The sequence below is a fragment of the Myodes glareolus genome, chromosome 16, assembly GCF_982192425.1.
Source record: "Myodes glareolus chromosome 16, mMyoGla1.1, whole genome shotgun sequence".
NCBI lineage: Eukaryota > Metazoa > Chordata > Mammalia > Rodentia > Cricetidae > Myodes > Myodes glareolus.
Genome location: NC_142041.1, coordinates 32,067,317 through 32,094,401, shown reverse-complemented (window position 1 = coordinate 32,094,401; position 27,085 = coordinate 32,067,317). Strand labels below are relative to the sequence as shown.

Below are 27,085 nucleotides of genomic sequence, written 5' to 3'. Positions count from 1 at the left end.
GAGTGCTTGGAATCAAACCCAGGACTTCTGCAAGACGGAGTACTCTTATCGCTGAGCCCTCTCTCTGGGGTCCCCCCTCTTTCCTTTTCATGCTCTCCAATTAAAAGCTACTCAGTGCTCACCCATGGCTTCTAAGCTTAAACTTAAGACCCTCCAAGAGGACATACCAATTATATACCTCACTCCCAATCCTGCAGCTATCTGAATTATCTCTACGTGCTTCTGCACTCGTGTCCCTCGGTCCCCTTTTACATCGTGTGACCTTCTTGAGGTGTCAGATATCCTTTTCCACCTTGTTTATCTTATTACCTCTGGGAAGTCACCGGGATTCAGCCAACTCTGGGCAGCACTCCCCATTGTTATTCTGCCTCTCCTCAGCAGCCCATAGTCTCTGGCCTCAGCCATCCCAGGGATTCACTCAGTACTTCAAAGGCAGAATTTGATTTGCAGGTTGCTTAAACAGTCACCGGGTAGGGCTGAGTTCGGTAATGGGCCCCGCGTGGAGCGCGCGGTTGGGGGTGGGGCAAATCCTGCCCTGAGCGGAAGCTGTGCCTCTGTAGCACCTGCGCAAAAAGATGCGTTAAGATGGAGGTTGCTGGAGTAGAAGGCTGTGAGGCGACGGTAAGCAGGGGGCGCCCAAGAGAAGTTAGGATCTTAATTTATCTGGTGGTTATTCATCTTCCTTCCTTGAGAACTATTGTAATACTTCCCAAGAGCTGTCAGTACTCCTCAAACATACAAGTTTACCCAGCGCTCCCAGATACTTCCAAAGAGAGTCTTTATACCCCGCTCCCCAGATAATTTCCCAAGGGGAGAAGTTAGGATCTTACTTTATCTGGTGGTTATTCATCTTCCTTCCTTGAGAACTATTGTAATACTTCCCAAGAGCTGTCAGTACTCCTCAAACATACAAGTTTACCCAGCGCTCCCAGATACTTCCAAAGAGAGTCTTTATACCCCGCTCCCCAGATAATTTCCCAAGGGGAGAAGTTAGGATCTTACTTTATCTGGTGGTTATTCATCTTCCTTCCTTGAGAACTATTGTAATACTTCCCAAGAGCTGTCAGTACTCCTCAAACATACAAGTTTACCCAGCGCTCCCAGATACTTCCAAAGAGAGTCTTTATACCCCGCTCCCCAGATAATTTCCCAAAAGCGCACATTTGTCCATTTATTCCATAAAGCAGATTAACCCTCTCCCCTAGCTGTGTGTGTTGCTTTTCCCAAGACTGTTAAGGCTCTCCTGCATTTTCCATCATTCTCTTCCTTTTAATGTCTACCTGGAAAGAAAAAAAAAACTGTCTACCATGAACATACTCTCTAATGTGAATATGTAGCCAGGTATTTATTTATTATTAACTATAAACATAGACATTGTTTGTTTGCTTTGAGACAGGGTTTTGCTAGATAGCCCTAAATGGCTGGAAATTCACTGTGTAGACCAAACTTGGAACTTGTAGTGGTTCTCTTGCCTCTGCCTGCTGACTGCTAGGATTACAAGTATAAATTACCACACCCAGCGGTAACTAAAACCTTTTCCAGCCAGCACTTACAAGGTTGAGGCAGTTCAAGATCAGTCTGGGCTATGTGAGATCCCTCTCAAAAGTTAAAAAACAAAACAAAACAACAACAACAAAAAACCCACTTTTTTTAAGTTTTAAAATATACATTTTGCAGGTTCACCACACACCGCTCTTGTTTTCTCATCCCGGGCTGTACATCTAGTAGGCATTTGAATATATGACCCTTGGTTTAGAACTTGGGGTCATTTTCTTAGCTAATATTTAAGCTCCTAATGAAAACAGAAATTCCAATGTTGTGTGTGTTAACTTCATCTCCTATGCTGATTGTACCAGAAGACATCCTAGGAGGTAAAACCAAGGGTGAAATCCATACCAAAATAGTTTGGGTAAGAGAATTCAAGCAAAATATCTGAAAGAGCCATGGTTCATTTGAAGAGGATCCATCCATGTACAACTCCTCTTGATAGAGCAGACTAAAGATAAGGTATTATTTTTCTCTCTTGTGGATATCTGGTCACAAAAGGGCCTGGCTCTAATGTATCCCTATAGTAAAGTCTCAAATAGTTTGCATCCAGGCAAGAGTGTAGCATATGCAAGACACTAGAATTTAAAAGGATCAAAAATTCTGGCCCTTTCACTCAAGAAGACACAATGGTAACCCTTTGTCTGGAAAATAATTATCTTTAGGCTGAGTCTAACTACACAAAACAGAACACACCTTCATTAGTGGATATATTAAGAAATTGTGACATACTCTATGTGTAGAAATACAATGTACATGTTAAATAATACTACAATAGGATGAGTTGATAGTTTTAAAACTATTTTTATTTGTGTCTCTGGATATTTTAACTTCTTGTTTGTGCAACACATGTATGGGTGCCCTTGGAGGACAGAAGAAGGTATCAGATCCCCTGGGACTGAAGTTAGTGACAAATGTGAACTGCCATGTGGGTGCTGGGAATTCAACACCACTGGGAGAGAAACCAGTGGTTTTAACCACTGAGCCATCTCTCCAGCCCCTTGATACAGTTTTAAATAAAAGAAAAACAGGAAAACTTTGAGGTTAGACAAGCTGAACTAGTGGATTTTAAAGGACAGAATAAACATGTGACACACCTGTTCACTGAATATTTCCCACATGATCTTCCTAGACCCAGAAGCAGAAAAGCAAAGTTGAAAAAGCAACATAAAATGCAAAGATGGTATTGAAGCAGAAATCAGAAGACAGACGTGGGTCTCTGACGCATACTGTTTAGGATCCTGGCCTTTACATAGTCATTTGTTGCAATTGTTATTTGGACTGGTAAATCCTTCCATATCTAACTCAGAGGGGTGAAATGGGCTTATCTACATACATAAGAGCACTTTGAAAACTATACATTTTCTCTATGTGAATAAAGAAACATTATGCAGGATCCTCTGTGTTCTGATAAATTAGCTTCTACAGAATTTGTCTTGATTAGTCGCAGGTTCAAGAAAATTACATTTGTTGAACAATTACTATATGTCTGGTATTATCTAGACACAGACCCTAGCATTGAATAAGAGACAAATAATCCTATAAACTTAGGGATGGTCGTCAGCATATCAATTGCCTACTAAGCATCAAGTGCAGAGGAGGCAGGAAAAATCTAAGTTCTAGACTTAACTCTGCTGCTGTGTAAACTGACAAGGACTTTTGTGTGTCAACCCGGATATCCTCATCTGTAAAATAAGGAGATAAAGTGACCTCACATGTTCTTTACAGTTGAGCTTTCCTAACTTAATGTGTTGCCTTCCTACAATGTCCCTGTTGAAAAAGCTGAACAGTTAGAGTAAGGACAAGTACTAAAGTCATGCTAGATTCAGCACAATAGTAACAGAGGTACCATGTTTGGTAGTAGAGTGCTCAGAGAGACTTCATGGAAGACTAGGCAGATTGAGAAGGATGGAGACTTTGGAGCAGAAAGAAGGGAGGAGACTCTTGTATGTACTGGAAATTGAGTGGAAGTTCAAAGAAGTAGAGCATTCGTCTTTTTTTCCTATTTTTTTTTTTAAAAAAGAGTTAAATTTTAATTATTTGTGTGGGTCTGTGTCCACTGAAGCCAGAAGTGTCAGATCCCCCTGAAGCTGGAGTTACAGACAGTTGTTATAGCCTGATGGACGTTCTGGGTATCAAATTCTGGTCCTGTAAAAGTGGTTCATGCTCTTAACCAGTGAACTATCTCTCCAGCCCAGCCCCCATATATTATTTTTCTAATGTAGCAGTCAGAGTCTTAGCAGAAAGGCCGTTGATACAGACATAAAGATTTAACTTAAGGGCCTGGTCGGTAATAAAGGGACTAGCAAGAAGTAGACACAAGAGGAATAAGAACAGAAGCTCTCCTAAGGCTAAGGGGATCAAAGGAAAGGACTGTTTATCCTGGAGTCAAGCTAGAGCTACAGCTTTGGGAGAAGGGGCTTCCTGACAAGCTATGATCCTAAGTGGTAAGAAACCACTGCAGGAATTTGAGCAAGGTGCAGAGGAATAAATACCCTAATGTTTCCCTTGTCCTTCAATTGCCAGCTAGTACTTTTCATTGCTAAGACCTAAATGGCAGTCTAGAGCCAAGAGAGTATGGAGTATATACTTCATAGACTTCAGCTTCCCAGACCAGGACAGATGAGTTGGAGAATGGGAAAGGAAATAGCAAACAACATTTTCTCCAGGAGCAAACCATCATTGTAGATGCTTTCCAAATAGTATCGTGTCCCCTATGTGAAAATACTGTAAGGTTCAGTGTCCTTATCTGTGTTTGAAGGTTCTGTGATGTATATGAGTGCCCAGCATGGAGCCTTGCTCCTCTGGATCCCCACTTTATATTAGGTCCTTTCTTACATGCCCAAATAGCTCCTTCTCTAGCTCATTCTAGCTAATTCTAGCTATTCAGCAGGCTGAGGCAGAAGATTTTGAGTTCAAAGTCATGGTGCAGCATAATGAAACCAAGTCTCAAAAACAAAGTGAGAGGGGCTGTAGACATAGCTCAGCAGCAGAGTGTACTTGCTGCTCTTCCAGAAGACTCAAGTGCAGTTCCCAGCACCCACAGTCTCCTGCAACTCCAGCTTCAGGGAATCTGACACCCTGTTCTGGCCTCCACAGCTGCCTGCACTCAGGTCCATTTACTCCCACACAAACACGGGCACATAATTTTAAAGTAAAAAGATAACCTCCTTAAAGCACTGAGTAGAGTGTCCATCACACTCCATTGTTAATGAGTGGTAGGTATTATAGCATCAGGATGCCAGCTCACTGACAAGCAGTTTTTGTTTCATTCTTAGGTGGTGTTTCTCTGAGATGAAATACATAAAAGTTTTTATTTCAGGTAAGTACTCAGCTCATATCAGTTGAGGTAGAGTTCACAAGCAGTACTAGGATCTGCCTAGTCCTGCACTGTACCACATTCCACTCACACAGCTTGTGCTTTCCAAACATTTGCTTTTTGTTTTTCTTTGTTTGTTTTGCTTTTTTAAGACAGAGTTCTCTGTAGCTTGGAGCCAGTCCTGGAACTCACGCTATAGACCAGGCTGGCCTCGAACTCAAAGAGATCCGCCTGCCTCCACCTCCCGAGTGTGTGCCACCACCGCATTTGTAAAGCATTGAACAGGTGTCCTCCTAGAAGCACCTTACAAATTGGGATCTGCATTGGCTAAAGAAGTATGTTCTCGGGGCCTGGGGAGATGGCTCAGAGGTTAAGAGCACTGGCTGTTCTTCCAAAGGTCCCAAGTTCAATTCCCAGCAACCACATGGTGGCTCACAACCATCTGTAATGAGATCTGGTGCCCTCCTCTGGCCTGCAGACATACATGCAGGCAGAACAGTGTAAAAATAAATAAATCTTAAAAAAAAAAAAGAAGAAGAATGTTCTCAGTGATAGGAGGCCCACCTAGCATGCATAATGCTCTACGTTCAGCCACCAGATAACCGGAATGGGGGGAATTATATAGCTTGCTGGGCACATTTCTAAGCCCAGAACTTGGGAAATGGAGGGAGGATGATAAAGAACCCAAGGCCAGCCTCAGTAGGTAGTGGGTTCCAGACCAGCTTGAGTTATGTGAGACCTCATCTCAAAAACAAACAAATACAAAATAGAACTGCAAGAAACTTGACTAGGATTCAAACTTGATTTGCCTCTGACCTTGCCTGGAACTACTTTTTCTGTAGAATCAAGGGGAAAAATTTGTAAAATTGAACTTGAGGTTATTATTGAGTTTAGTTATAACCCCTGATGATATTAGTTTGTACATGACAGTAGTGTTTAAGTATTCTTTTTAGAGGCCAATAAGAGTAGTAATGTTTAAGGAGTTGAAACAGGTGGATAAGTAATTTAATCCTGAAGATTTGCAATAGAAAGCCATACTATGATAACCTTGGTAACAAAGCGTAAGGTGAGAATGTTTCTAATCTTTGAGCCTTCAAGGGAGACATCAATAATCCAGCAGACTATTGGTGAAGGTATCAGTTTAATGGAGATTATTGGACCATCTCTTGCTTAGACAGTGTGTATATGGATAAGCCTAGCCATTTGACCCTTTGTTGGACTTGAATTGAAAGAAAAAGGGAGAATATAAGACAAGTTATTGGAAATCTCTGAGAGACATTCTGGAGAAGATAAATTCCTGAAAGAATCTGAGGATGGACAACATGGAGGATAATGCATTTGAGAATTAGGGCAAACAGGAAAGCTAGGATGTTCACAATTAGTGCTAGGGAAAAGTAAAGTGCTCATGTTTTGTTGTTTTGTTGGCTACCCATGTAGTAAGTAGATGGATAGTCCAAATATTAGGTTTCAGGAGCACAATTCGCAAACCAGTGGCCACAGTATCTCCTGATGGAAGATGACCATAGAGAAGACAGACTGAACACCATATCAAATACCACATTCAAGGGATAGGTGCTTTGTTTGTTTCAATGCTGGCCAGCTGGGGAGAACTCAAGATCAATTTAGACAAACCCTGATTTTGGCCCTTTCTAGCATTTTGTGTTTTCTAAGGGTCCAGAGAAAGTGTATGTATAAGGGAATTTATTTTTATTTTAAAAATTTTTATTATTAAAAAAATTACTTAAATTTTTAAATTTCATTATACATACCCAATCCAAGTTCCCACTCCCTCCCCTCCTCCCATTCCCTCTACTTACCCCATACTCCCATCTACTCCTCAGAAAGGGTAAGGCACATTGCTTTGGGGAAGGTCCAAGGCCCTCCCTACTATATCTAGGCTGAGCAAGGTGTCCATCCAAAGAGAATAGGTTCCCAAAAAGCCAGTACAAGCCGTAGGGATAAATCCTGGTGACACTGCCAGTGGCCTCACAGTCTGCCCCAGCCATGCAACTGTCATCCACATTCAGAGGGACTAGTTTGGACCTATGCTTGTTCCTTCCCAGTCCAGCTGGAGTTGGTGAGCTTCCATTAGTTCAGGTAAACTGTTTCAGTTTCAGTGGGTGTCCCCATCATGGTGTTGACCACTTTGCTCATATTCTCACTCCTCCCACTCTTCAGCTGGACTTTGGGAGCTCAATTCAGTGCTCTGAAGTGGGTCTCTGCCTCTGTTTCCATCAGTTGCTGGATAAAGGTTCTATGGAGATATTTAAGATATTCATCAGTCTGACTAAGGGCAAGGCCAGTTCAGGCACCCTCCACACACCTATGAACACCTGATTTTTGACAAAGAAGCTAAAATTATACAATGGAAAAAAGAAAGCATCTTCAACAATGGTGCTGGCATAACTGGATGTCAACATGTAGAAGAATGAAAATAGATCCATATCTATCCTCATGCACAAAACTCACTCAAGTCCAAGTGGATTAAAGACCTCAATATAAATCTGACTACACTAAACCTGGTTGTAGAGAAAGTGGGAAGTAGTCTTCAATGCATGGTCACAAGAGAACACTTCCTAAATATAGCCCCAGTAGCACAGACACTGAAAGCAACAATAAATAAATGGGACCTCCTGAAACTGAGAAGCTTCTGTAAAGCAAAGGACACAATAAGACAAAAAGGCAGCCTACTGAATGGGAAAAGATCTTCACCAATCCCACATCAGACAGAGGGCTGATCTCTAAAATATATAAAGAACTCAAGAAATTAAACATTAAAATTCCACATAACCCAATTAAAAAATGAGGTACAGAACTAAACAGAGAATTCTCAACAGAAGAATCTCAAATTACCAAAAGACACTTAAGAAATAAGGAGATGCTCAACATCATTAACTATCAGGGAAATGCAAATCAAAACTCTGAGATACCATCTTACCTGTCAGAATGGCTAAGATCAAAAATGCACAAACTAATTTATAAACAGAGCTGACTGAAACTGGAAAAGTTGTCTGGAGAGATTTATTTTCACTGAAAGTGTTTAAACCGGCTGGACATAGAGGAAAAACTGCTCAGGGTGGACGGGTGAAGTAGATAGCTCCCAGTGCCCTTCTAATTTTGAAATTTTGCAATTTCCAGAATCAGAGTGATCATAAAAGGTTATCAGAGATCTAGAATGACTCCTAGACCAGACACCCTTGGTGGGGATAGAATTCAGTTCTGTATTTTGCTATATTTGAGACAGGGATTCACTGTGTAGACCTAACTGGCCTGAAACACTCTGCATAGACCAAGCTGACTTCAACCCCACAGAAACCTCCTGCCTTTATCTCCTGAGTACAAAAATTATAGGGGTATATTGCCATGCCCATTTGGAAGGCAATTTTGAATTTTTTTTTTAAAAAAACATAAGACATACTTTAATTTTAGCATGCTCGGTTTGGTTTCCTCATGGACATTTGACTTAGACTCGTTAGAAATGTGCTGCTTTTACTGTGAAGGCCCGGGGTCCCCGGTGTAGGGGCTAGAGTAAGACAGTCACAGGAGTGCCTCACTCTGTGGCCACCACATTGTCTCTCAGGAAGTACGGCAGCTAAGGATAATGTGCTTTTGGATTGCTTTTAGCTGAGAGACTTACAGGTCCCAGAGCTGATTTTTAGCATCAGACAGATAATGTGCTTGTGTTCTTTGTAGCAATTGTCTTGAAGAATTTATCCGCAGGAGACATCATGTAATGAGCGAGTTTCAGGGAGAGTTTCCTTGGACTGGTATTTCAAGTAAACCTACCTAGTGTTTCTGTTCACTCTTCTTTTAAAAAAGTATGTCGTTTATTATTTGTATGTCTCTGTGCATGTGTATGAAGATCAGAGGACAACTTTTAGAAATTAGCTTTCCTTCTACTGTGGGTTGTAGAGCCAGGCTCACACAGCAAGGGCTTTTTACCCACAGAACCATCCTGCCCCACCCTGTGTTCACTCCTTAGTCCATTTCCTTAAAAACAAAACAAAACCTTCTCCCCTATTTAGAAGACAGGAATGAATATAGTTCCAGTTACTAGACTGGTAACGAAGAAGATGAAATTTAAAAAAAAAATTATAGCACATAGAGCAATGGCTTGTTTTGGAGAATAAAATCAAAGTGTTGTTGGAGTTGGAAGGGTAAAGTATTTTTGTATGTGGGAACATAGATATTTCATTGAGAAGTTCCCAGAATTTGCACTGACCTTTGTAAGACAGCTTTAAAGGAATCATTTTTTTTTTCTCCTAAGTCAGGTTTTCTCTGTAGCATTAGAGCCTATTCTGGAACTCGCTCTGTAGACCAGGCTGGCCTCAGACTCACAGAGATCCACCTGCCTCTGCCTGTGGAGGATTATAAGATGGAGGAAGGCAATACTTTTAGAAGTGACAGTATGAAGAGTGCACAGATGAGAGAATCTGGGTCACATAGACTAGTTTGCATAAAGGTAAGTGGTGGAAGGGAAAAAGGAGAAGAGTAGTTTGGGTACAAATCCAAGCATCTTGGATGATTGTTGATGACTCCGTTGGGTAACACGTGGAAACCACTAAGGTTTTTGGCTGGTATCTAAGGTACCACAGTAGCTGTTGGTGCTCAGCTCTGCCCTCTCTGTCTATAGAGCGCATTCCTGCTTCCTTGCTTGTGCACTTGAACTTTTGGCTGCTTGTTCTACTACTGTGTCCCATGTGGATGATTTCCATTTGGGAGCACAGGAACATAGACTGTTGCTTGCCACGCACCGCACCCCCGCCCCCGTGTCTGTGCTCTATGCGCTAGAACCCAGTTCGCGAGCTTCGGGCAAAGGGCTGGAGGTTGAGAATACACACAGACAGACAAACCGACACACGCAGAGACAGACCGACACACGGACCTCCAAACGCTGGTTCAGAAAAGCTCCCTTTATTAACACCATGTAGGCTTAAGTACTTTGCGGTCAATGGCCAACAGGTGATAATCCTATCCTCTGATCCTCTAAACTAGGCACAGTTTCTAGTAACTTTAATTAGAAGGTTCTAGGAGGGAAGAGCAGCTGAAGGCCAGAACTCATTAATCCCAACAGTTGCTGACTTTGACACCAGAGGAAAGGGGAGTCTTCCCTAATGTTTGGTGTTGTACATGGTCACCTTCGACTCCAGATAAGATTCTACACTAAACCACCAAATGATGCTGAGAAGGGATACCAAATCTTCACCACCATGACCACCTCCTTCTGTAGAACACCCCTGGATAGTTGGCTCAGTGGGTAAAGGCACTTGTTATCAAACCTGAAAACCTGAGTTTGATACTTGGATCCCTTGTGATGGAAGAAAGGAACCATTTCCTGCAAATTGTCCTAGGACCCCCCCATATGTTGCTATGGCACATTTTCATATATATGTATATTCAATAAATGCTAAACAATTTTTTTTCTAGAATGCTCCTGGATTGGTCCTCTGCAGAGGCAATGGAACTCCCTGGCCCCATTATAATAACATTCTCACCTAGAAGGGAGTAATCAGACAAGAATCATTGCCCCCCCTTTTAAGTTTTCAGGGGCACAATATTCAGGGGAATGTTAGCCTGTAGATTACCTTTAGGACTGAGCAACATCCCCTCAAAATAGGACATAAAGAATGATAGATACAGTGGTTGGCTAGCTCAAGGTTCTTACACAGGAGATAGAGGATAATGGGTGGCAGTGTTAGATCAGAGAAGGTAAACTGGACATTGTGGTGTGTCCAGGATTATAGGTCCTGCCTATAATCCCAGGACCTGAGAGGCCAAAGTAGGATTGCTATGAGTTCAAAGCCAGCCTGAGCTACTTACCAAGTTCAAAGTCAGTCAGGACCATGTAGCAAGACCATATCTCAAAGCAAATCAGTAAAGGCTGATGAGGAGGCTTACTAGATGCCTGTAACCAAGTCTGAAAACCTGAATTAGATTTTAGGACCAACATGGTGAGAGAACTGACTTCCACAAATTGCTCTTTCTTTAATTTAAAAGTTTTTTTTTCATTTTGTATCCAACCGCAGTTCCCCCTTCCTCCCCTCCTCCTACTCCTTCTCCACCTTTCCCCTCCCCAACCCCCACCCACTCCTCAGAAAGGATGAGGCCTCCCATGGGGAGTCAACAAAGACTGACACATCAAGTTGAGGCAGGACCAAGTCCCCCTGTTTTGAGGTTGAGCAAGGTATCCCTCCATAGGAAATGGGCTCCAAAAAGCCAGTTCGTACACCAGGGGTAAATCCTGGTCCCATTGCCAGTGGCCACATAACTGTCATTCACATCCAGAGGGCCTAGTTTGGGCCAATGCAGGTTCCCCAGCTGTCAATCCAGAGTCAGTGAACTCCCACTAGCTCAGGTCAGCTGTCTTCATGGGTTTCCCCATCATGATCTTGACACCTTTGTTTATATAATCTCTCTTCCCTCTCTTCAACTGAACCCCCAGAGCTTGGCCCAGTTCTAGCTGTGGATCTCTGCATCTGCTTCCATCAGTTACTGGATGAAAGTTCTATGATGACAATTAGGTTAGTCACCAATCTGATTACAGGAGAAGGCCAGTTCAGGCACCCTCTCCATTATCGCTAGGAGTCTTAGCTGGGGTCATCCTTGTGGATTCCTGGGTATTTCCCTAGCACCTGGTTTATCCCTAACACCACAGTGGCTCCCTCTACCAAGATACCTCTTTCATTCCTCTCCCTCTTAGTTCCTCCCCCAACTTAACCATCCTGTTCCCTCATGTTTTCCTCCCTCTCTCCTCTCCTTCCCCCATGCTTGCTCCCAATTTACTCAAGAGATTTTATCTATTTTCCCTTCCCAGGGACATCCATGCATGTCTCTCTTATGGCCCTCCTTGTTTCCTATCTTCTCAGGGGTTGTGGATTGTAGCCTGGTTATCCTTTTCTTTACATCTAATATCCACTTGTGAGTGTGTGCATATCATGTTTGTCTTTCTGGGTCTGGGTTACCTCACTCAGGATGGTTTTTTCTAGTTCTAGACATTTGCCTGCAAATTTCAAGGTATTATTGTTTCTACCACTGAGTAATACTCCATTGTGCAAATGTACCACATTTTCTTTATTCATTCTTCAAGCATCTAGGTTGCTTCCAGGTACTAGCTTATTACAAATAATGCTGCTATGAACACGGTTGAGCAAATGTACTTGTGGTATGAGTATGCCTGCTTTGGGTATATGCCCAAAGGTGATATTGCTGGATCTTGAAGTAGATTGATTCCCAATTTTCTGAGAAACTGCCATACTGATTTCCAAAGTGACTGTACAGTTTGTACTCCCACCAGCACTGGAGGAGTGTTCCCCTTATTCTACATCCTCTCCAGAATAAGCTGTCATCAGCTTAATCATTCTGACAGGTGTGAAATGGTTTCTCAGAGTCATTTTACTTTGCATTTCTCTGATAACTAAGGATGCTGAGCAAGTCTTTAAGTGTATTTCAGCCATTTGAGATTTTTCTATTGAGAATTCTATTTAGATCTGCACCCCATTTTTAAATTCGATTAATTGGTATTTTGATGTCTAGTTTCTTGAGTTCTTTATATATTTTTGAGATCTGTCTTTTGTCAGATATGGTGTTGCTGAAGATCTTTTCCCATTTTTTAGGCTACTGTTTTGTTTTATTGGCTGTGTTCTTTGCCTTACAGAAGCTTCTCAGTTTCAGGAGGTTCCATTTATTAATTGTTTCTCTCAGTGTCTATGCTACTGATATTATATTTAGGAAGTGGTCTCCTGTGCCAATGTGTTCAAGGCTAATTCCCAGTTTGTCTTATATCAGGTTCAGTGTGGCTGGATTTATGTTGAGGTCTTTGACACACTTGGACTTGAGTTTTGTGCATGGTGATAGATATGGGTCTATTTGCATTCTTCAACATGTCGACATCCAATTATGTGAGCACCATTTGTGGAAGATGCTTTCTTTTTTTCCACTGTAAAATTTTACCTTCTTTCTCAAAAATCAGGTGATCATATGTATGTAGATTAATATCAGGGTCTTCGATTCAATTCCATTAATCCATGTATCTGTTTTTATGCCAGTACCATGCTGTTTTTATTACTATTGCTCTATAGTAGAGCTTGAAGTCAGAGATAGTGATGCCTCCCAAGGTTCCTTTATTGTACAGGATTATTTTGGCTATGCTGGATTTTTTGTTTTTCCATGTGAAGTTGGGTATTGTTCTTTTGAGGTCTGTGTAGAATTGCGATGGAATTTTGATGGGGATTGAATTGAATCTGTAGATTGCTTTTGGTAAAAATGATATTTTTATGCCAGGTGGTATTGGCGCACGCCTTTAATCCTAGTACTCAAGAGGCAGAGGTCGGCAGATCTCTGTGAGTTTAAGGCCAGTCTGGTCTATAAGAGCTAGTTCCAGGACAGCTAGGACTATTACACATAGAAACCCAGTCTCAAAAAAACCAGAAAGAGAGAGGAGAGAGAGAGAGAGAGAGAGAGAGAGAGAGAGAGAGAGAGAACAAAACCCGTGCCATTTTACCGTGTTTATCCTGTTGATCTAAGTGCATGGGAGATCTTTTCATTTTCTGATATCTTCTTCAATTTCTTTCTTCAGAGACTTAAAGTTCTTGAGTCTTTGATGGAGTTGAAGAATGATTAGTTATAGTTATAGTTTTCCTTAGTTATGATAAAAGATAAAATAGATATAAATATTGTAACTATAATTCTTGCTTGATAACTGTTTTGCTATATGTAATTTTACTATGTTAAAGTGAAAGCCTTTCTTTTTGTTTAAACAGAAAAAGGGGAAATGATGTAGGAGGGTCATCTATCTATGTGTTGCTTTCATTGGTTAATAAAGAAACTGCCTTGGCTTTTTGATAGGGCAGGATTTAGGTAGGTGGAGTAGACAGAACAGAATGCTGGGAGAAAGAAGCAGAGTCAGGCAGACACGATGAAGTTCCTCTCCAAGATGGACGCTGGTTAAACTCATGCCGGTAAGTCACAGTCAAGTGGCAATACAGATTATTAGAAATGGGTTAATTAAGATGTGAGAGTTAGCCAAGAAGAGACTAGACATAATGGGCCAGGTAGTGTTTAAATGAATACAGTTTCTGTGTAATTATTTTGGGTAAAGCTAGCCGGGTGGTGGGACGCAGCTCACTGCTTCTTTTACATATTGTAGCCACTGTGGAAATCAATATGGAAGGCCCTCAAAAATTTAAAAATAGGGCTTATGCAAAGATTTGGTGGATAGAAGCATTCACTGTATATAAATGAGTTTGATCCCCAGGAACCACATAAAGGTGGAAGGAGAGAATGGACTCCACAAGTTATCCTCTGATCTCTCTGTCTCTGTCTCTGTCTCTGTCTCTCTCACACACACATGTCATGTGCACTCACATAATAATGATAGTCTTAATTTTTTAAATTAAAAATAAAACCATCATATGACTCAAGTATACTACTTCTGGGCGCAAACCTAAAGAATTCCATACCCTACCACAGAAGTATTTCCAAACCAGTGTTTATTGCTGTACTGTTGGCAATAGCAAGGAGATGGATCCAGTCTAGGTGGGCATCAACTGTAGAATGGATGGTGAGAATGGCATAGATGCACCATGGAAGTTTTCTCCACTATAACAATTGCAGGAAAATAGATGAAACTGGGAAGAATTATATTAGGTAAGGTCTCAGAAAGACAAACATCTCATTCTTTCTAATATTTGGGGTCTAAGAGTGAGTATAGACTATAAAACTAGATAGACCAAACAAAGAAAAGTAGATGTTGAAGAAGGGAGGGGAGGACAGAGGTCGCATGATAACATGATATGAACATGGAAAAAGATGATACAAGGGTGGGACGTTATGATGGAGGGAGGAAGAATGGGAAGAATCAGATGAAAGAGATAACAAAAACAAATTTTGTTTTTAAAATGTCTTAATGAAATCCAATTCTTTGTAAACAAATAATAAATACTTTGGTCATCTTTCCCCAGCATGTAAGTATCAAATTAGTATATTTTTAGGTTGTATTGTGTTATTTGATTGAAGAATTTTTTCTTTTCTTTTTTGCCTTTTTGCTTTCTCTGTGTATCCCTGGCTGCCCTGGAACTCGCTCTGTAAACCAGGCTGGTCTCAAACTCATGGAGATCTGCCTGCCTCTGCCTCCCAAGTGCTGGGATTAAAGGTGTGTGCCACTATTATCTGGCTATTTTAGAAATACTTTTAATAGTATGTGTGTTTGTGCATGTGTCTGCATGTTTTGCACTTTTCATAGCATGTTGTAATGAGTGGGCCTGCTTTTCGTCCTACCCGGCTCCCAGCCGCCCAGCCTGCTTAGCCCTGAAATAAACACACAGAAATTGTATTAATTAAATCACTGAGTAGCCCATTAGTTCTAGCCTCTTTTTGGCTAATTCTTACATCTTGATTTAAGTCATCTCCATTAATGTATATCGCCACTTGACTGTGGCTTACCGGCAAGAGTCTAACCAGCGTCCGTCTCAGGAGAGCCATGGCGTCTGCCACACTGCTATCTTCCTCCCAGAATTCTGTTCTGTCTACCACGCCCATCTAAGGGCTGTCCTATCAAAAGGCCAAGGCAGTTTTCTTTATTCAACCAATGAAAGCAACACATAGAAAGAAGATTCTCCTTTCCCCCCTTTTCTGTTTAAACAAAAAAGAAAGACTTTCACTTTAACATAGTAAAATTACATATAACAAAACAGTTATCAAGCAAGAATTGCAGTCACAATATTTATATCTATTTTATCTCTTATCATAACAAAGGAAAGCTATAACTATCTATCCATTTTTTAATTCCATCAAAGACTCCAGAAGGATAGAATATTACTTAAGTAAACAATAAATAAGCAACTTCCAAAACTCTACTATTGACATAAACATCTCGCTGCCTGTACAGTCACCTAAAGTTTTTTTGTACCATTGGGGCATCTATCTTTGGCCTTCAGGTCCATAGTATCCAGCAGACTTTTTCATGAAGCAGGAAATTTTGAAGACAGTTTAGTCACTTTTTTTGTATTCTGCAGAATGTCTCACAGACTCTTTCATGAAACAACCCCAAAGGACCATCTCACCATTAGGCAACTTTAGCAGTCCTCTCTCTGTGGGTTCTTTGTGTCCAGTTTATATAACAGTCCAGGCAAGAGCAGTTTCTTACACAAATGGCTATCAAACTCCGTAAGAAGCCTCTTTGATGCCCATCTTTGTGGAGGTCAGAGGACAACTTTCAGGAGTTGGTTCTCTCCTTCCACAGTGGGATTTGGGAGTCTCAGATTTTCAGGTCTGTATGGCAAGTATTTTTACCCACTGAGGCATCTCATTGATTCAGAATGTCTAATTTTAAAAGTTACTATTTGAGCTGAGTGTGATGGCATACTCTAGAGGTAGAAGCAGGTGGATCTCTGTGAATTTGAGTCCAGCCTGATCTACATAATGAGTTTCAGATTAGCCAGGGGCTACATAGTGAGACCCTGTCTGAAAAAAAAAAAAGGGTTTGAGTTGATGCCTTGAATTTTTTTCTTGGGAGTAGGCCAGGATTTTCAATAATTTTTGAAATGGTTCCTCTTCTTCTTGGCCCAAGCTTACTTCTGCTCTTTTCTATTATATATTTACGTGAAGTGTCATTCTCATCATTTACAATTATAAAATCACAATATTGATATACTGAAAAGTTTTGAAGGTATTCTGTATCTTACAGTATCATATATTCAGCCAAAAATTAATTCCTTATGGAAAAATAAGTCTATTACTTCATTAGCATGATGATTTTATGTTCATCTTTAATGAATTATACAATTATGTGTTTAACCAAAAATGATTTAAAAATAACTTTTATTTTGATTTATTCTCAATAAATGTTTGATTTGTATACTTATTTTATATACTAACCCATTAGGGTCATCTAAAATTTTCTTAGGTGAATAGGGGTTACACATAGTTAAGAGCATTTGTTGCCCTTCCAAAGAACCTAGATTTAGCTCTCAGCACCCATGACTACCTAAAACTCCAGATCCAGGGAATCTAGTTCCCTCTCTGACCTCTGGGAACACTGTACTCACATGGCATATGAACACACACACACACACACACACACACACACACTCAGACAAACAATTTTAAAGCTTTTAAAAATAATTTTATTATTAATTTTTTATATCCTGACTGCAGTTTCCCTCCTTCCTCTCCTCCCCATACTTCCCCTATACCTCCCCTTCGCCCCCTCCGCCTATCCACTCCTTCTCCTTTTCTATTTAGAAGGCAGGCCTCCTTTGGATATCAACCAAACACGGTACATCAAGTTGCAGTAAGATGAGACACTTCCCTCATATTAAGACTGGACAAATCAGCCCAATATGAGGAGTAGAGTCCCAAAATCCATCAAAAGAGTCAAAGACAGCCCCTGTTCCCACTGTTAGGAGTCCCACAAGAGAACCAAGCTTCACAAATGTAACATATATGCAGAGTGTCTACGTCAGTCCCATGCAGGCTCCCTGGTTGTCGGTTCAGTCTCTTTGAGGCCCTATAAACCCAGGTTAGTTGATTCTGTGGATTTTCCTATAGTGTCCTTGACTCCTCTGGCTCCTATAATCCTTCCTCCCCGTCTTCTGCAGGGTTCCCTGAGTTCTGCCTAATGTTTGGTTGTGGCTCTCTGCATCTGTTTCCATCAGTTAATTGGTGAAGTCTCTCTGATGACAGTTGGGCTAGGCATTACGAAGACTTTTTTGATGCCAGTGGTGTTGGTTCTATCCCAGGGTTGGGCTCCCTCTCATGGTATGGGTTTCAGACTAGACCAGTTACTAGTTGGTCACTCCCCCAATTTCTGCACCACCTTTACCCCAGCACACCTTGTAATCAGGACAAATTGTAGTCCCTCCAATGGAAGTCTTGCCTGGTTAGCCGAGATGGCCAGTTCAGACTATGTATGCCCGATAGCTAGGTGTCTTAGTTGGGGTCACCCTTGTAGATTCCTGGGCGTTTCCACTGCACTAGGTTTCTACCTCACCCCAAATGCGCCCTTTTCCCAGTTGTCTCTTCCAGTACTCCTCCCCCACCCCACCTGATCCTTCCTGTTCCCATCCCCAGTGTGCCCTTGAAATCTATTCCATTTCCCCCTCCCAGGGAGATCCAAGCATCCCCTTTGAGCTCTCCTTGTTACTTAGCTTCTTTGGGTCTATGGATTGTAGCATGGTTATCCTTTACAGCTAAAACACACTTTTAAGTGTGTACATACCATGTGCCTTAGGTTTTCTATTGCTATGATGAAACACCATGACCAAAAAGCAAACTGGGGAGGCAAGGGTTTAATGGACTCACACTTCAGCATTGCTGTTCATCACTGAAGGACGTCAGGACAGGAACTCAACCAGGGCAGGATCCCGGAGGCAGGAGCTGATGCAGACCCCACTGAGGGGATCTGCTTACTGGCTTGCTTCCCCTGGTGTACTCAGCTTGCTTTCTTATAGAACCCAGGATCACCAGCCCAGGGATGGTACCACCCACAATGGACTGGGCCCTCTCTTATTGATCAGTAGTTGAGAAAATGCCTTACAGCTGGATCTCAAGAAGGCATTTCCTCAGCAGAGGTCCCTTCCTCTCTGATGATTCTAGCTTATATCAAGTTGGCACACAAAACCAGCCAGTACACCATGTTTGTCTTTCTGGGTCTGGGTTACTTTATTCAGGATGAATTTTTTCTAGTTCCATCCATTTGCCTGCAAATTTCATTGTTTTTTTTAACAGCTGAGTAATACTCTATTGTATAAATGTACCTTTTTTTTTAATCCATTCTTTGGTTGAGGGTCATATAGGTTGTTTCCAGCTTCTGGCTATTGTGATTAAACTGTTATGGTTGAGCAAGTATTCTTGTGGTATGGTGGAATGTCCTTTGGATATATGCCCAGGTGTGGTATAGCTGGGTCTTCAGGTACATAAATTTCCAATTTTCTGAGAAACTGTCATTTTGATTTCCAAAGTAGCTGTACAAGTTTGCACTCCTACTATCAGTGGAAGAATGTTCTTCTTACACATCCTTACCAACGTGAGCGTCAATTGTGTTTTTGATCTTAGCTGTTCTGAGAGTTGTAAGATGAAATCTCAGAGTACTTTTGATTTCCATTTTTCTGTTTAGAATGCATGTTGTCTCACCATAAAAGTTGTTTTCTTGTATACAAATCTTCATCTTCAAAGCATTTTAAATATAAGATTATTCTCTAAAAAACAGTTAATTTGCAGAACTATATTGGTCTACACATAGAAGTGTGCTTACTGCCCTTAAAGACATGAACTCAGTGTATTACTCAAATATTCATTAGGAGTGTTACCCAGATATGTACCTTTTGCTTTGTTTTGATTTTGTTAGTTCACTATGCAAGAAACATAGAAAAGCATTGTTTTCCTACAATGCCAGAGTTTACTAAATAGCGATAAATCCACAAGGTTCCGTGGTTTCAGTGACTGATTTCCCAGAGAGTCCCCTCTACCATGGCAATGTGGCAGAGGCCAATGCACATTCTTTCATTGTGATATTAATTACTAATATTAAATTGAATTTCACACATCTCACAGCATACAGTAACTATGCATATATGTGGTTTACAGAACTATAAGATAGGCTATAGCAGAGTTGCAGACATTTCAGGAGTAGGTTGATAGAAATGCTAATAGCATCTGTGTAGATAAGATAACAAAAAAAGCAGGGGGTTTCTGGTCTGGGATAGAACTGGGAGGGAGCTGTACTGAGACCTGCTGGAGAGCCTGGCCAAACGTAAGGCTACAGAGTGGAATCCCACCGATAGAGCAGAACCAGTCAGAACCAGAAAGATGTGTTCCTGTGCAGTGGGCAAATGGGTGGACAGATAGACGCTTGAGTGCACAGAGTCAACAGCTGGGGATGGAACTGAGACCAGTCTGGAGCTCCAGGAACAGACAAGTGTTCTTTGCTGTCAGTCATTGTCACACAATTTGGGTGTCAGACCGGTAGAGCAGAGCTAGACATTCATCACTTGGCTGGATCCAGGGGAGGGAGTTACAGTCTTTCTTGGTGTTCTGTGTCTGATAAGTTCTTAGGCATGTTTCTTAATATTCCTATATGTCACACAGTATTGATTCACCCTGATAAACTGATAGGGTGGCACCCTTTTTACTCCCAAGAATAAGTCGTTCATCTGTCTTTGCCGTATGACAGACAGGTGGTGTTGTTGTGGGTCCACCCAGGGGCTATAATCACCCTTCTCCCTCAAAGATGGAGTCAAAAGCTTTTGTAAAGTAGAATTTTCTAGGGCAAGACATGCCTAAAAAAACAACTGTTTTATACACTATGGAGTAGCTTAGTGTAGAGTATAACATGAGGCCAAGTGTTTGATTCAGGTTTTGTTTTGAGGCAGGGTCTCCCATAGGCTGGTCCAAAGTTGTGATGCTCTGGCTCACCTTTCTGAACACTGGACTAGCAGACATGTGCCTCAGATGTGTACCTTTCACGTAATGGTTGTCTTAGTTTTAAAAGACAATGCATTCTCCCTGTCTTTATCTTTTCAGTGAACTGCAGGTAGCTTTATTCCAGCTATCAGTGAGCCTCATCTTACTAAACCCAGAGCCTCTTTATCTCACATGACCTGCCGGCTGGTTTTCCTTTCCTAGGCCTCTCACCTGGAGTGCCCGGAGCTTGTACCTGTTCTCTTTCCTCTTGGTTGATCTCATGTCTTCCAAAGGTCTAAACGCCCTGGCTGTACTTAAGACTCCTAATTCCCTATCTGCAAGCTGACTTCTCTCTCTAAAACTCTCAGTTGGTGTATCCAACTGTCAAGCACCCAAAAGCTCTACTTAGGATGGGGTGTTGGCACATGCCTGTAAGAGACGGAGACAGGAAAACTGCAAATACAAGGCAAGCCTGGACTACTGAAAAGCTGTCTTAGAAAACCAAAAAAAAAAAAAAAAAAAAAAAAAAACGAAAGAAAGGGAGGAAAAAGGGAAGGAAGGATGAAAAAACAGGCAGGTAAATTGTTCTGTAATTTCAGCACTCAAGAAACTGAGACAGGAGGATTGCCATGAGTTTGAGGTCAGGCTAGGCTACATAACAAGAGTTGGTCTCAAACAATGAAAAATTATTTCTTTTTAAAATTTTTCATTTTAAAAAGTGTTTTCATACAATGTTCTTTGATTATATTCTTTTCCCTCCTCTAACTCCTCCCAGATTTTCCCTAACTCCCTACCCACCTTATTCATGTTTTTTTTTCCTTTCAAAAAATAAAAACAAAAAAGACAAACTACCAAAAAGATAAAAATAAAGTGTACCTTCCAAAAATAGGGTTCCATTTTTCGTTGGCCAAGTGCCCTTGGGCATGGAATCTGCTCTGCAGCATGGCTGATACCCAGTGCCACTCCAGTGAAGAAAACTAGACTTCCCTTTCCTAGCAGATACCAATTCCAAACAGCTTCCTAGTTAGGGATGAGACTGTCGTCTGTTGAACTTTGCATGCTCTCATGGTCTCTGCGAGTCCCTATGTCTATCGGTCATGTTGTCTGATGACTCTGTCTCTGTGCGGTCATCCTTCCAGCTCTCCCACACAGATCCTATACCTCGAGAAGAAGGAGTTTGGTGAAGATGTCTCATTTACGGCTAAGTACTTCAAAGTCTTTCACTCTGCACATTATCCAGTTGTGGGTCTCTGCATTAATTACCTTCTACTGCAAGAAAACCCTTCTTTGATGAGAGTAGAGCAATGTTCTGATTATGTGTATAAAAAATATCTAGCGGAAAACCCATGACTATTTTTCTGCTAAAGGGATAGAGAAAAGAAGAAATAAAAAATTTAAAAACAAAAACCTACTTCTGGGCTTGGTGGCACATGCCTTTAATATAAGTACTTGAGAGACAAACCAGGTAAACTTCTGTAAGTTCAAAGCCAACCTGGTCTACATAGTGAGTTCTAGACTACCCAGGGCTACACAGTGAGACCCTATCTCAAAAAATAAAACAAACACAATACCAAGTAAAATCCAATTTACTTCGATTTTTAATCTTCTGTCATATTTATTTTTGTGTGTATACATGTTCATGTGCACATATGTGTGGAGATGCATGTGTCTGCATGCTTGTGGAAGTCAGAAGTTTTTAAGTTCCTTTCTTAGTTGCTCTTATTTTTTGAGACAAGTTTCCTTACTGACCATGAAGCTTATCAGTTCAGCTAGACTGGCTGGCCAGCAAGCCCCAAGATCTTGTCTCCCTCCCTGAGCTGAAATTGAGGCACCCCAGCTTTCATTCGGGTGCTGGGGATTCAAACTCAGGTACTCACGCTTACACAGTGAACACTTTACTGACTGAGACATTTCTGTAATCCCTCTAATTAAATATCTTAATGACAAACTTTAAAATATCTAAGGGCCAATGATGTAGCCAGTGGTAGCCTCATATGCATTAAGCTCATTCTCAGCACTGCAAAGAAGAAAAAACATAAAATTGACACCGAAGCCTAACTCCCAGTTTTCATCACCTGAGCCTTCTTCTGACTCATCTAGCATCACTCTGCTTACCAGTTGTTTGAGAAAAACAAAAAAAACCCTTGTTGCCCTTTTTGGCTACTCCTTTTCTCTTAATCCATTTTCATTTACCTGCACATTTTTTGCCTTCAGATTATATGCAGTGTCTACCTACTTCTCACTGCTGGTTCTGTTCCTGTTAATCCAAACTATTATCATTACTTGCTTGGATTATTGCAACAACCATCAGCTGGCCTCCCTGCTTCTATATTATACTTTATTCTAAACGCCATAGACAAAGTGATCATCAGAGTCAGATCAGAGCATTTGTTCAAAAACTTTTCACACCATTCAGAATCATTCTGTCTTCCAAACTTATTTGACAGCTGATTTTATTTCATTGCTTTCTCATTTACTACCTTGTAGCCATGCTGCCTCGTTTTTCTTCCTTCAGAACATCACCACATTCCTGCTTAAGGTCTTTGTAATTGCTTACTTGCTTCATTCAGTTATATTCATGGTTTAATCTTTGACACCTCTTATTAAACATCACATTCTCAGTGAGGTTTTTCTTGACTATCCTTTTTAAAATTCCATCTACAGCCACATATCCTCTCAGTATCTCTGTCTCTGATGTGTAAGGAATATAGTCCCAGTATCTTCGGTAGTATTTAAGAAATGTCTACTTGCAGAGACCCGTGTTAGGGACAGAGAGAACCCAAACTGAAGATCTCCATCAGGTCCCTTCCCTCAGAGTTTTGGAAACCCCAAGGAAAAGGGAGAGGAAGATTGTAGGAGCCAGAGGAATCAAGGACAAAATGAGAACACAGCTCACAGAATCCACTAAACAGGGCTCATAGGGGCTCACAGAGCCTGCCTGGGTTGGAGCTAGGTCCTCTGCACACACATTATGGTTGTTAGATGGGTGTTTCTGTGGGTCTCTGTGGTGGCTGGAAAAAAATGCTGCCCAAGGGGAGTGACATGATTAACAGATGTGACTTTGCTGAAGTTGGTGTGGTCTTGTTGGAGGAAGTGTGTCACTGTGGAGGCGGGCTTTAAGGTCTCATATATGCTCAAGATACCACTCAGTGTCTCAGTTCACTTCCTGTTGCCTGTGGATCAAAGATGTAGAATTCTCTAACACCATGTCTGCCTGTATGCTACTGTACTCCCACCCACTGTGCTCCTAACCATGATGAAAATGGAAACCTCTGGAACTGTAAGATGCCACCTCATTTGTTTTCCTTTGTAAGAGTTGCCACAGTCATGGTGTCTCTTCATAGAAATAGGAACCTTCTAATTGAGACAGACTCCTAACAGTGGAAGTGGGGGTATCTCTGGCTCTTTTGTCTTTCCTTGGGACCCTTTCCTTCCTACTGGGTTGCCTTGCCCAGCCCTGACATAAAGGTCTGTGCTTAGTCTTATTGTAACTTGTTGTGCTGTGTTCAGTTGATATTACTGGGAGGCCCGCTCCTTTCTGAAGGGAAACCAAGGAGGAGTGGATCTGGGTAGAGTGAGGGAAACTAGGAGGAGTGGAAGGATGGGAGGCCTCAAAGCCAAGAGAAAATAACGTCCTAGAAACAAACTTTGGAAAATAAAGGAAGAAAAAAATAAGTAAAAAGAAACAACTGTCAACTGAACAGTGAGTAATTTTCTTTCAGTGCTTCAGAGTCACATCCAGTTGCAAAATTGGTACTCCTCCATGTCATAGCAAACCAACCAAAGTGTAAGGAGCCCTTGAACACCCTGCCCCCAGGCATCTCTCCATAGGCTTATTGATCTCGTTTAATGGTACTTCCACCCAAACCATTTTTTTTTAATTTCACACTCCATATCCAAACCATTGACAACTCCAGTCAACTTTAAGAGGTATCCTATAACCATTCAATTCCTGTCGCCTTTACTTCCATGGTCTAAAGTTACTCTGTTGCCATTTCTCACCCAGACCCCTGCAGAAACTCCCCAGTATTACAGATTGAGAAAGGAGAAAAAACAAAGCAGGAACATCGAGTGTTTTTTAAAGGGACTATCTTCTTTCCTTCCTTCCCTCCCTCCATCTCTTCCTTCTTCCTTCCTTCCTTCCTTCCTTCCTTCCTTCCTTCCTTCCTTCCTTCCTTCCTTCCTTCCTTCCTTCTCGCCTTTCTGTTTGGTGGACCCTCAGGCCCAGGGCTCTCCTACTGAGCTATACCCCCAGTACCCTTGAAAAAGATATTTCTATATAAAAGGTTATGCTTAGAAAATGGGAAAAAGGCAAAAAAAAAAAAGGTTATGCTTGAGAGATCCAGCTCTGAGAAGCTCGGGCTGTTACTCGGCCAGTGGTGGAACATGCCTCCAATCTACAAGATCCTGAGATGGTCCCCAGCACTGTGAATGAGAAATTTGATGTAGAAAATAAATATAAAGTGCCTTTGTTTACTGGACTTGCATTAGGTCTGGGGAACAATAAGGATAAAAACAGGAAGACATTTTTTAAATGCTTAGTCTTTGTTCTAAAGGTAGACAAAGGAGGTCCTTGTAGCTCACTGTTGTTTTCAAAGCCGGCCTTGTAGTCTGAGCAAATGGTTGCTGTGGGAGACAGAACCTGAAGACAAAGCTGTCGTTTCTTCAGACCCCTCTGTCTCAGTTTGTGTTAGAAGGCTGTTCATGCTCACCTTCAGCCCTTGGTTTTTACCTTGAAATCAAAACAATGTTTGCTGAGAAGTTATTAAAAGTCCACAAACCACCTTTGGAGAAACAGGCTGTAAATGAAGATTTTGAGATTCAATTTATTTCCTGCTGTGTACAAGAAACAGAAATAGAAAAATTCCACAAGAGAATCTGGAAAATTCCCAAAACTCGGAGTGGATTAGAATTGGGAACCAAACTGCCAGACAGAACACGTATGTATCTACACTTGGACTGCTGAGACAGGAAGACCCTGTGTTGGAGGCCAGCCTGCGTTGTACAGCAAGACTCTATCTCAGAGAAGATTTTGAATAGAGAATTAGAAGCATATCTGGCCATCTGTACTGGCTATTTTTGTCAACTTGACACGAGCTATAACCATCAGGAAGGGCTCCTCAATTGGGAAAATGTCCCCCTAAGATCTGGCGTAGGTAAGCTCATAGGGCACTTCTTAAATTAGTGATTGATGCCACAGGGCCCAGGCTGTTGTGGGTGGGGCCATCTCTCCAGCCCCTAAAATAAGAAAATAGGCTGAGCAAGTCTGTGAGCGGCACTCTTTCATGGCCCCTACATCAGCTCCTGCCTCTAGGTTCCACCCTGTTTGAGTTCCTGCCCTCACTGCTTTTGATGATGAACTGTGATATGAAACTGTGAGTGAAATAGCCTTTTCCTCCCTTACTTTCTTTTGGTCATCACAACAATAGTAACCCTAACTGAGATGTCGTCTAAATGGCACCCTTCTACACCACTGAGTTTTAAAGTTCTTAAGTTTAGGAGTCTTTGTTGTTGGGAGTCCTGACTGACACGAGTGGACAACTAATAAAGAATATAGAGCGCTGACAGATGTCTTTTGTTGTTGCCTTTTTGTGTATGTGCTTATGCTACACAAAGTAAGGAAAACATTTTTTTGCTGAGATTTTGTGGAGAGAATCAGGATGGGAATCTTGGTTTTTGGGGTAACTGGGACTTTGTAGATAGGTGGGGTATAATAGCTAAACCAAAGAAACTAGGATAAGAAGACTATGGTTTTATACAATAATTTTAGGAAAATATAACTCTTATTTTAGTCAGCCAATGAGAGGCATATCTGCTTCTGTGAGAGTCCTTTAGATTCTTAAGCGCACTCAAGCCTTTGTTGATGAGGAGCATCTTCCTGCGAGGCGGGTTTACTCACTGGGAGCCTGTCGATCAGAGCTCTCATGGCTGCAGTAAGAATCATTGGTGTTGGTACACATATAGCTCGTTGCTACACTCCATTGTGCTTATATTGTATCTAGCCTTCAGACTGAGATAAATAGAAGCTTTGAAACCTGTCCTTAAAGCCTTTCTCCCATTTTTCTACTTAGTAAATTATTCAGTTGTTTATGTGTAAATAAGAGGGCTAGAGGAATACTGGTATCACAGAGTTCCGGTGGTGGCTGTTGAAGTTGGTCTGCAGTGGGGCCCATCTGAAGACTGTAGGCTAATGAATCATGGGTGTCCTCTCCCCACCCTTAAGTTTCAGGTCACCTTCATTTCTGTCTTATGACATTCAGACCAGGGTCTAAGCACCTGGGGGCCTGTGAATCCAAGCTAGATGGGTTACTTATTTCTTCCTCTGTATTTTGAAGTCAAAATGGGAAGGCTTGGATCCTGTGTCTGGCTTCTGTAGAGGTACTGCGCTATTTCTCGATTTTGGTATCTTTTTTTGATGACTCTAATGTTTCTCAAAATATTTTTATGTGATGACTGCCCTCTACCTATATTTGGTAATTAAAGGGAAAATGTTTACAGCAAAGTCTTAGCTAGTAGGTTCACATCTCCAACAGCAGGTTTCTAGAGCATGTACAGCCTTACATTGTGTAGTAGAAGGGGCACATCAGACAAATCAGATACATTCAACAAGATGGGCTGGCAAGATGACTGAGTGAGTGAAGACACTTGCTGGCCAGCCTGATGATCCCTGACATCCACCTGTGGAAAGAGATAACCAACTTCCACCATATGTTCCCCGACCTCCACATAAACAGCATGCTATATGCACAGGTGCCTTTTATACACATAAATGTATAAATAAGCAAATGTAAAACTTAAAAAACTGATTAGTACTCTGCAAAA

General features: G+C 41.4%; 1 protein-coding gene and 1 long non-coding RNA gene across 2 annotated transcripts in view; one reads left to right on the top strand and one right to left on the bottom strand.

Moving 5' to 3' along the window:
- The window catches only part of LOC125390792 (uncharacterized), a 28,457-nt gene extending 27,974 nt beyond the window's left edge, over window positions 1–483 (bottom strand). Inside the window, exon 1 of the long non-coding RNA XR_007228881.3 lies at window positions 310–483. This is a non-coding gene — a long non-coding RNA (uncharacterized LOC125390792). The remainder of the gene's footprint in view (window positions 1–309) is intronic.
- Window positions 484–543: 60 nt separating this feature from the next.
- Window positions 544–27,085, top strand: part of LOC125390791 (phospholipid-transporting ATPase FetA) — a 121,689-nt gene continuing 95,147 nt past the window's right edge. Inside the window, exons 1-2 of the mRNA XM_087897168.1 lie at window positions 544–621; window positions 4,824–4,867. Of these exons, the coding sequence (XP_087753294.1) occupies window positions 4,840–4,867 (28 nt within the window). The 5' untranslated portion in view covers window positions 544–621; window positions 4,824–4,839. The remainder of the gene's footprint in view (window positions 622–4,823; window positions 4,868–27,085) is intronic.